Below are 11,064 nucleotides of genomic sequence, written 5' to 3' on the forward strand. Positions count from 1 at the left end.
CCGCGCGGGCAGCAGAGCCCAGGCGCGCAGCCTTGGACCCGGCGCCCCGCGCCCCGCGCACCCCGGCGGCCGTGGAGGGGCGGGGCCCGGGCGAGGTGCGGTGCAGACAGCCCGGCCTCCCGCCCGCCTGGCGCCCGCCTTTCTGCAGCCATGGGGGCGCGGCTGGGTCGGCGGGCAGGGCCCGAGGCGGGCTCGGAGGCCGGGGCGGCGGCAGGCGGCGGGCCCGCGCCCTACGAGCGCCGGGTGCGCTGGCTCCGCGAGATCCAGTCCACGCTCCGCGAGCGGCGGCCCGAGCGCGCCCGGCAGCTGCTGTGCCTTCTGCGCCAGGCGAGAGAAGGAGCGGGCGGCCGGGGACGGGCCGGGGACCGCGGGCCGGGAGGGGTCGGGGCTGCTGGCTGCTGGCTGGGTGGATTCCGAGAGCTAGACGGGCTGCAAGGGCTGAGGAAGAGCGCGGGCTGGAGGGACGGCTGCTGAGGCTGGCAGACTGTGTAGGAGGAGGTGGCCGCTAGGTCAGGGGTCTGGGGTCTGTTGTCTGTGAGGGTGCCCCGGCTGGAGCTGAGCCCAGATTCAGGCCTTGGCAAGAAAACGAGGGCCGGATGGGGTGGGGGATCATCTTGTACTGAAGGACAATGGGAAAAAGGCAGCTCCTTTCTGCTCCAGGATGAGGGGGAGCACTGGACCCTGGGAAGTGGCAGCCCAGCTGGCCTGCGGTGTACACGGAGGCACCATGGCAGGACAGACAAAGCCACCAGGCATGCATCCTAGCAGGCAGCTGGTGCCCACTGAGTACACAAGTCTAGTGTCTGTACATCACAATGACACGTTTGGGCAAGTGAGAGCTCTGGGTCCACACATATCAGGTACCCTGGGCTGAGATCCTGAGCCTTGAGCAACACGGATGTGGGTTCCGGCACCATCCCTGGGTAAACTGCTTCTCACTCTACCTAGTTCTCATGCCCTGCAGCAGCTGCCACCACCACTTGCCCAACCCTGTGAGCCGAAATCAGCCATGCATGCAGGTGTTTAGCCTCCAGAAGGTAGATGAGTGGTGATGGGGGAAACTGAGGCATGGCAAGAAGTGGTGAGCCTAGGGTCCGTGGAGAAAACCGAGAGAGGGGAGCCGGGACTAGAACCTGGCCAACCAGACCTGCTCCTTCTCCAGCCCCAGGTCTCGGCTGGACCCAGTGGGCTGGAAAGGTGGAACTGGCCCTTTAAGAGGAGCTGTCTAGACCAGGGAAGGCAGGCTGCGGTCTGGGGCCCTGTCAGGGGCTCCCCATACTCACCAGCCTCCCCTTCTTCCTTCTGGAATCTCCCTAGCTGGCATCTGTGGCTCAAACCATGTTGAAAATGCAAACAGCAGTGTAGCACCCAATCAGCCAGACTGACCAGGGGCACAGACTGCTGTCTGGGGTGGTGTCTGGAGCCCAAGGCGCCAGCTGGGCATTTCCCCTGGAAACAGAGGCAGAAGGCCACTCGGAAACTATCTGGGTCACCCATAGGTTAAGATTTGAAGCTTAGCACAGGGCCTCTTCTGAAGCCCGATAACCTGCAGGAGTAGTCGCTCCTGTTGTCCTGACTTTCTGTTCCCGAGACTACTATGCAGGGCATGTCGTTTGCTTTGGCTTGGGGAGGGCACACACAGAGGCTGGAGGTTCCCCCTGACTGTGCCTGGCCATCGGCTGTCAGTGCGTCCTCTAAGTGGACCCTCTGGAGGGATCTCTGTCCTTACAGGAATGGAGAGGAGGAAGCAAAGAACAAGGGCAGGAAGGCCAGGCCAGTGCCCTGACCGTAGGTAGGAGAAGAAGCTGGCAAGGGGAGTTCAGAGACCCTGCATTTCACTGTCAGAGCACTCGATCTCCACCAAAGGGGTTAAGGATCAAAATCAGGTGTGTGTTTCATGGAGATGCTCTAGCAGCCTGAGCTGGAGGGTTGTGAGAGGCTGGGAACCCTGGCAGTGGGGTGCGGGGGTTGGACCTCAGCAGGAGCAGCAGAAAGGAAAAAGTGGACCCCTTAAGTGATCTGGAGGAGCGAGGGCAAGAGAAAAGTGCCGGATGATTCCTGGGAAGGTGGGCGATGTTGCGCCCTCCCTCCCTACATCGAGCTGGCACACAGGACATGGGGTCAGCTTCAGGGCAGGGGGAGAACACGCAGAGTCTGAGCGTTTTTTGGAACATCAGAGTTGGGAGAGAGGCCCATGCCCACAGGGTGGGGTGGTGGCTGTAGCCCAAAAGATTTCAGGGATCAGAGGGAAAATAAAGGGTCCAAAAGGAATCCTGGGGACATTGCCATTTAGGGGTCATCCAAGGAGCAGACAGCCCCGAGAAGGAAAGATGCCACAGAAAGACACTACCATTTCCATCTGCCTATTGCCTCCAATGAGGGCCCTGGCGTACCACCCCTCTTTGTATCTAAAGGTCCACCTGCTGCTGTGTCACCGCCTTGAGGAGACTCCAGGAAGCCTCAGGGAGGGAGGTCAGGCACAGGAATCAGCAGGAGGGGCATCTGGCTGATCAGCCAGAAGAAAAACTCCACACACTCACCTACCTCTGCATCACCCACAGGACTTGGGCCTTGAGGGGACCCTCCTCACTGACATCCTCTACAGAAATGTGACCTTCCTTAACCTGGTGGACCCCATCTCCCATGACCTTCTGGTGAACCTGGCCCGGGACCTGCAGTGCCCCAAGAAGGTAAGGGTGGACCCGTCTCCACAGTAGCACCACTGTCTGTGCCCCAGGCCTCAGGACACCACCTGAGCATATCTCATGTGGGGAACCTGTAGGATACCGGCTGTTCTGACCAATTCATAAACAGAACTGGACTCACACTCCTGAGTTCCTGGGGCAGAAGAGAGCTGCCCTAGGCTGGAGCCCCATTTACTGCTCTCTGTCCTGGTTGTACAGCCTTGGGATATGCTCTCTGCGTCCCTCCCGTGGTAGCTTAGGTCACAGGCATGTCCCTCCTCATGCTAAGCCAGAGTCTGCCACCTGCAGCCTCCACTCCCTGCCCTGACACTGTCTGCCAATGTCCTTCCACGAGCAGCCCCAACCTGTGTGCACCAGCTCCCGAGCACTGCTCACAGTGAATCCCCTACGTGAAACAAGGGTGCCCACCGCACGCTCTGCCAACTCTGGCATCTGTGTACCGTTGGCTACCCACAGCTATCACAATAACCACCAGGACTTGCTGTCCCTGTGTATGTCGCATGCTCCTGGGGCAGTGAACAAAGGGACTGTATAAAGGAACATTCCAGGTAGTGGAGCATGACTGGTGCCAGCTTTGTGGACGGCTCGCCATGTACCCACCCCCAGCCTCTGTGGGGGCCTCTGTAGGGGCCCCGGTCAGGACTGAGAGAGTCAGGATGTAGGGCTGTAAAACATTAACCCCCAGCCCTATCAGCGCAGACCCAGGCCCACAGGCATGATATAGCTTGGAAAATGAGAAGAAGATCTTGCTGACCTGGCTCGTTCCTATTCCCTGGGATTGGCGTCAGTGGAGCAGGGCTCCCTCGAGGGGCCTAGTCTGGACTCCCCCTGCGGCAAATCCCCTGGGGGTACGGAGGGTGAGCAGGCCACCAGCTGCTAGCTGGAGCTGCTGGCCCTAGGCCTGAGAACAGGGAACAAGGGCCCATTGTCTAGGCTTCCTCCCGCCTGGCACTGCGGGTTTTGGACCAGCCTGACCTGCTTCCAGCAGGCAGCCTTCCCTGGCTTTGGGCCAGATCAAGGGGGGGAGTGATGGGGGTGGGCGTAAAAAGGGCTGAGTCTCACCCTGAAAACGCTGCCCCCAACCCCACAGGACTATGAGCTCTGGAAATCCTCCGACAAAATCTGCCGGCAGCTCATCTACCACCTCACCCCTCATTCCAAGCGGCAGCGAGGACCCAGCCACCCCCAGAGGAAGACCCAGAACTGGTAAGGGGAGCCAGTCACAGCCCCTGTTTGCTGTGACTTTAGTGTCCCTTCTCAGGTTGATCCCTGAACTCCTCTCACTGAGAGTCTGCTGCTTACAGTCTCATGCCCTTCATCTGCATTGAGTCTGTGTTCCTGGAAGCCTGTCTGGCCCACGGCAGCAGATGCACCCCAAGCCAAACTGCCTTCTCTGTTAAAAAAAAAAAAAGCCTTTCATTTCCTCCAGGATGGCCCCACTTCCCTTCATTCACTCACCCCTCAATCCTTAGCCTATCTCTGAGCGTAGACCTCCTTCCCCAGCTGGGAATTCAGCAAGTGTCAGGTAAATCTTCATAACCAGTGGTGAGACAGGCAGATTCAGTGTCACCATTCCCATTATACAGGCAAAGAAACTGAGGCTAGGAGAGGCAGTCTTAAAAGACCACACTCTCCGGGTTGGGACTTTAGCTCAGTGGCATAAGCGCCTGCCTTGCAAGTGTGTGGTTGTTAGTTTGATCCCTGGTACCAGTAAAAATACAAAAAAAAAAAAAAAAAAAAAAAAAGGCCACATTGTCCTGCAGCCCTTTGGGAATTCACCAACACCTAACCTGGCTCTCAGCAGCTGAAGCCTCCAAAGCTGCCAGATAGCTGACTTCTGTGGGGCCCCACCCCCATAATTCCATAACAGCCTCATGCATACAGGCCCAGTCCGGAAGTAACTGCAGGCCCGGGGCCCCAGAACCACAGCTAGGAATAGACTAGCTAGGATAGCACATGTGTCCTACCTCCTTCTATCCCGCTGATGGCCCAAGAAGAATCTGCAGCCCATGTAATTGTTCCCTGCTGTCACAGGTAGGCACTAGGCGTTATGTTTACTGCTCTCAGACCCCCAGTCAAAGCCATCTTCATGGTAGGTTGTGCTCAGAGAAATATAGAAGGGGACAAGAGACACTCCTCAGTCTCTAAATGTCGCTCCCAACTTAGAACACAGGAAGTCCTCACCCACATTCACCAGTGTTCCTTTCTCACTACCCCAAGGCCAAGGGGACCAGCCTGATACTCCATCTCCTCCTAGAAAGCTTCTCCCTCACCCTGACTTCAGAGCAGGCTCAGAGGAAAGTGTGGTCTGCGGACTCAGAGCACCTTACCTGGGACCTGGCCCCTCTTAGGGGTGTGTGGTCACTGGACAGTAATTTTCTCTCTCTGAGCATCAGTGTGCTCTCAGTAGACTACCCCTTTGAGTTGGCATAAAAATAAGTGAGATAGCAAATATAACCAGGGAGGTGACACTGGCCACATGGTGAGGTTTTGTAATCATAGAATAAGTCCTGAGTTAGAAATGAGTTCCATTCCTGGAATAAGTTCGTAAGTCAGAAATTTGTCATTGCGTCTGACAAAGGGAGTCTTCTACGAGTCTGTCAAAGTTCTCAGTGCAAATGTTCATAGGCTGGGGAGTTGTAATAGTTCACACATCGAACCTTAATCATCACAGCAACCCTGTCCTCTTTCCCCAGGGAAACCGAGCTCAGAGAGGTTCCCAGAATTGCCCAAGGCAGCACACTTAGAAAATGGCATTTGGAACAGAGGCAGGGCCTTGGCTGTCTCTGATGGGTCATCGTCTGTGGTCTCTAGGGCCCTTCCTGGCCCTGGGGCTCTTGCTTAGTCCACCCTACCTGCAATTTTCCCACAGCCTCAAGAGTGGCCTCCAGAAGACTCTGCTGGTCGGGGAGACCGTGGACCTTTCGGGCATCCCGCTGTCAGCACGAGACGTGCAGCATATAACCCGCTACCTGGGCAGCCATGGGGCCGGGCTGGCTGTGCTGGACCTGAGCTTCACGGGGCTCAGTGATGAGCTCCTGCACCTGCTGCTGCCCAGCCTGTGGACGCTACCCCGCCTCACCCAGCTCCTGCTCAATGGCAACCGGCTGACTCGAGCTGCTGCCCGTGAGCTCACGGAGGCTGTCAAAGATACCACCAAATTCCCTGCGTTGGCCTGGGTAGACCTGGGCAACAATGTGGATGTGGCCTCACTGCCCCAGCCCCTGCTAGTTGGCCTGCGCCGGCGGCTGAGCCAGCGTACCTCACTCCCTACCATCTATGAGGGTCTGGACTTTGAGGCTGGGGATGGCACAGCCGGGTCCCCCACTGCTGCCTCTACTTGGGGCTCTGCAGCCTCTGACCCAGGGCCTGAGCCCCAGGCCTGCTGTGCCAGGTGACCTGCCACTGACCTCCATCTATACTGGCAATTGAGGGTGCTCTCGGGGACGCTAAACAGCAGGTGGTGGAGGTTCCACTGCCCCCCAGAGAGCCAGTAAAAACAATCAGCCTGGGGACGAGGGGATTGGAAGAGAACGGTCTCACAGGAAGCCAGACAGCCCATTTAGGAGGCTCAGCCTTCCCTCAGCAGGAGGCGCCCTGGCACTCACAGCCAAGACCCCACAATAAAGTGATGACCCCCTTTGACTCAGCTTTTCTGCATCACAGACCTTAAGGTCCCCAAAGCATCAGCTTGGCTGCTGTGGCGGGGTAGCCCATCTATGCCAAAGGGAGGGTCTAAAGTCATTCTGATCTATGGAGACCCAGGTGTAGGGGTCATGAGTCCAACAGTATGGGCTGGGCATTTAGAGGAGGCTCTGGTGGTCCCAGCACTTAGGAGGCTGAGGTAGGAGGATTGCTGGGGGTTTGAGACCAGCCTGGACTACAAAGTGAGCTCAAGGCCAGCCTGAACTGCATAGTGAGACCCTGTCTCAAAAAGCGGGGGGGGCCTCTCACATCCTGGCAGGTTTGGGTTCTATAAGTAGAGCCAAGGAGGAGCACGTTGGGAGCCGGGGGTCAGGTGCAGAGCTCTGCATGGAACCCCACAGCAAGCTTACGTATGAGCCCACGCTGCCATTGGGACCCCTTGGGCTGGAGACAGGGCTGCACTGACTGGGGCAAGGCCTGGGAGGACTCAGGGCAGACATAGTGCTGCCCATACCCTCCAGCCCCCAAGCCTCTGTACTGCTGAGAGGGCAACTCAGCAAGGTTAGGAGGTGCATCTGGCCAGAGACAAAAAGCTATGCATTTCCTGCAAGGCCTGGTGGTTCCCACAGGGAGTAAACACAGTCAGCGGGAGGGGGCTGGGGCACCACAACCCTAAGGCTGCACCTGTAGGTAGTGCTCTCCCTTCCTCCTCCAGAACCATAAGGAAAGGCTCCCGATAGGAGCCAATGCCATGGTAACTCACCTTCACTGTCCTATGTGAGGAGCTTGAGTTCAGCCCAATAAGCAGATAAGAAGGACAGGCCAGAAGTCTTCAGAGATCCCCAGAGGAAAGCCAGTGGTATAAGGGTCCTGTGCAAAGCCTGGACATAGGTCTGGGGGCGTGAGGCTCCTGCTAGATAGGGAGAGACCTAGCAGCAGAAGGAGGCCCTGGGGCTAAGGAGAAGGCAGGGTCCCCCTGGGCTGTGTGCCCTGCCCCAGCAGTGCTGACCTTCCTCCATGTCACTGACCCTCTAGGATCAGAGGGCCAGAGCCTCTAGGGATGTGAGTGACACATCCATTCCCCCATGGGAGATGGTTTCCATTATGTCCCAGACCAATTGGAAGCACTATTGCCTCCCAGGCCATGGAGGGTTAGCCAGGAAGGGAGAGGACAGAAGTTTACCCTCAAGCCACACAGATCTCATGACTTTTGGCGATACCTTATCGGTATCGGAGGCCGTGGGAAGAACACAGGGTCCAGCCCGGCTCTGCTTCCGATTTGCTGGAGATAAGCAGCCCTTGGCTTCTCTGGGCCTCATTCTTAGCTTTCTTCCCCCTGTTAAACAGAGCTTACTCTCTCCTGGCTCTCAAGGCTTCCCAGGGTCCTGACACCCTCCTCGTTTTAAAGACATCAGCTTGCCCTATGGCTCAGAACTGTGGAAGTTCCCCCCAGGACAGAGGATTGAGCTTCCCAGAGCCAGGCAAAGTAGGATGGAAGGTGGACCAGTGGAGAGAAGGAAGGGAGGGCCAGCGTGGGGCCAGCAGGCTGATAAACCGGTCATGTGCACAGGCAGCTAAACATTCCCCAAAACTCCTTGCTGGAAAAAGGCCAGGCTCTCTGTGGTCCTCCAGTCCTCCTTGTTCCCTGCCCATCGCTCGCCCGAAGCTAGCCCACAAACCTTTGAATGTTACTTCTCAGAGCAATCCCTGCCAGGATGGTTTAAGAGGACCCAAGCCAGTGTCCCAGGCAGGCTCCAGAAGGATCCAGGTAGCGGCTGATGGTCTCAGTCTCTCCACCGTTCAGACAGAGGCACACGAAGCAGAACCGTAGCTGAGCTGAGCGTGAGACGTGTGGATGGATGGCCTTGTTGCTAGGCAGGTGTCCAGTCATTCACAGATCCTCATGACCACCAGCAAGGCCATTCTACGGGCAGGGACACTGAGCTGCAGGAAGTGAGGGTTGTAAAGTTTTAGTCCATTTTGTGCTGCTATACCAGAATACAGCAGCCTTGAGAACTGATAAATAAGAGAAGTTTATTTGGTTCATGCATTTGGAGGGTGGAAAGTTCCGGACTGAAGGCTGCATCCGGCGAGGGCTTCCTTGCTGCGTCATAGCACAACAGAGACATCACATGGTGAGAGGATTCAAGAGATCAGCAGGGGGACGCACTTGCTTTATTACAAAACCACTGTGGCAATAAATGAGATTAATCTGTCTGTGAGAACGCAAACCCTCACTTCCTAGAAAGCCGCTTTAAAGACCTCACCATTCAAAACTGAGTGGGGACCGAGTTTCCAACACATGCATGACACAAGCGCTTTGAGCGAGTTATTCGAACTGTAGGCTGCCTCATGCAGCCAGGTGGGACAGGGAGCACCGGCCTGGACAGGTCCAGCCTAAATCCAGATTACGGGGCCAGCAGCTGGGCCATCCTTGAGTGACAGTTGGGCCCGAGACCAGGTCTGTTTGTTTGCAAGATGGGTTAAGCCATTGATGAGTTTTTTCACAGCTGAACGGGTTAGTGGAGGAAGTGGGTCCTGGGTGCGTGACCTCAGTGGCTGTAACTGGTCCCTGGTCCCCTTCTTGCTGGCTTTTCCCCCGTCTCTCTGCTTCCCAGCTGCCATCGCTTGAGCAGCTTTTCTGCTATGTTTTTCTCTCAGAGTATTAAGTCAAGTACTGAAATCTCTCAAACTGCCAGGTGTGGTGGTGCACACCTGTGATCCCAGCACTTGGGAGGCTGAGGCAGGAGGATCACTGCAAGTTTCAGGCCAGCCTGGGCTACATAGTGAATAACTAGGTAGCTATTCCCCTTCTGGGTATCTTCCCAAAAGAGTCAAAGATATGATCTCAGTGATATACGCATACCTATGTTTATTGCAGCACAAATCATAATAACTAAATCTTGGAAGAAGTCTAAGGTCCTTCAGCAGATGACTAAGTAAGGAAAATGTGGATTTTTTTCTACCATAAAAGGGACAAATTTGAGTCATTTGTAGGAAAAGGGGTACACCTTGGGACTATGTTTTTTCCATAGTATATCTTGTTATCTTGGTTGTTCAGTCCATCAGATATACCAAAATCAAACCAAGCAAAATGGAATATTGAATAAAGAAAATTAATTGGAACAAAAAGTGAGAGCAATATTGTATTTCAAAAATAAGATACAAAGAAATCCCCCATAATTGCTATATTGCATAATGTTTTCCTCCCTACAGATGCGCAGACCTCCGGCCCCAGGATTACAAAGTCAAACAAACAGTATAGTATAAATTCAGTTGCGTTTTTGTACCTCAGTTGCCGTCAACTCAACCTGTCCTCCAAACTGTTGGGAGCCGCAGCCCCGAGCCCGGTCGCCTCACTTGGCGGACGTGAGGCCTGTAGTAAAGAGTAAAGCCTGAGGTAGATTACCCCTCCCATCGAGCACGTTAGTTTCCTGCTTACCGCGTAAGCAACCCGCTCAACAATATAGTCTGCCTGGCAACTGATGATGTTAGCCAATCAGCTTGCCTTGCTTACTTTAACATGATTGGACACTGTATCCGTATATATACTGGTGCCACCCCTGGGGGGGAAGAAGAAGCCCGGAAGTAGAAGCCCAGAAGGAGCCGCGGGGAGCGGACCAAAGGAGGCTTCGGCTGGGAGCGATCCCAGGGCAGGCTGTACGGAGAAGGAAAATAAAAAAAAAGGTTGTCCACTGCCAGACTTTGTCGTGTGTCCTTCCTGCCGGCCAGGAGCGACATCGACATTTGGTGGCCCGCACGGGGACTGATCACCCCCGAGACGTGACAGCGGACAACGCTCCAGTACAGAGCTGCGAGACAGGTGAGTTGGGGATAAGCCTGGGCTCTGGGTGGCGCGCACCTACAGGGCTTTTAGACTCCCCTCAGGCTCACGCGTAAGTGGCGGATTCCTTGGGCCTCACGCGGTGAGTAACATATTAAAAGATGGGAAACATGCTAGGTAGCAACACTAAGAGCGAGGGTGGTTGTGGAGAAAGCTCTCAAGAGCTTACAAAAGTACGCAGGGTATTTGAGCAGGCCCAGTCGGGGAGCTCCCGAGAGGGGCCCGTTAAGGGAAACAAAGATGCTAAGGAGAAGGACGGGGCTCTAGCCTCGGAGTCGTCTGACTCCGAGGACGAGGGAAAGTTGAATGGCAAGGAGGCCAAAGAGACCAGCTGTCAGGAGCCTAAGTCGCTCGATAAGGAGTCGCAGGGTTCTTTCCCAGCGTTGCGCCGTGAATTGCGCTCCGCTCAACTTGGTCTGCGGAGGAGTAGAGAGCTCCTGAGCGCTCCCCGGCGCGAGAGGGAGGCGAAGCCTTCCGCCCCACCTTGGGGGCTGTTCCCGGAGGCGATCCCTCGCCGCGAGGCGGCCGCCTGGGAGCTCCCTTCCCCTTCGCCAGAACAGGAAGTGATGCACGGGCCCCCATTTTCCGCCCAATCATGGCCGCCGTCTTATGCTCCGCCGCCGGCGGGTCGGTATTTTTACAGGCGGCTTTGGCAGGGGGGACGTTTGTCTCATGAGGTACATCCACCACCTGGGATAGATAGTGGCCCCTACGGGATATTTCCTGTACAAGTAGCTATGGGCCAGGGACGTAATGCATGGGAGCCTTTTGAGATAAAGCAGATTAGAGAACTTAAAAATGCAGTTACAACCTTTGGGCCGACTGCGCCTTACACCATTGCCATGCTGGAGAACCTGTCTTCTGGGCCCC

The 11,064-nt window shown here is 56.0% G+C and overlaps 1 protein-coding gene across 1 annotated transcript; it reads left to right on the forward strand.

Annotated features, from left to right (window-relative positions):
* The first annotated feature begins 82 nt into the window (after positions 1–82).
* Lrrc75b (leucine rich repeat containing 75B) lies at positions 83–6,350 on the forward strand. Its single transcript, XM_003477961.4, has 4 exons — positions 83–327; positions 2,562–2,690; positions 3,796–3,911; positions 5,578–6,350. The coding sequence occupies exons 1-4, from the start codon at positions 151–153 to the stop codon at positions 6,101–6,103; spliced, it is 948 nt and encodes a 315-aa protein (XP_003478009.2). The 5' UTR covers positions 83–150; the 3' UTR covers positions 6,104–6,350.
* The last annotated feature ends 4,714 nt before the right edge of the window (positions 6,351–11,064 follow it).

Source organism: Cavia porcellus, unplaced genomic scaffold (genome assembly GCF_034190915.1).
Source record: "Cavia porcellus strain 051 isolate PalLab524CR breed Dunkin Hartley unplaced genomic scaffold, mCavPor4.1 scaffold_16, whole genome shotgun sequence".
Lineage (NCBI taxonomy): Eukaryota > Metazoa > Chordata > Mammalia > Rodentia > Caviidae > Cavia > Cavia porcellus.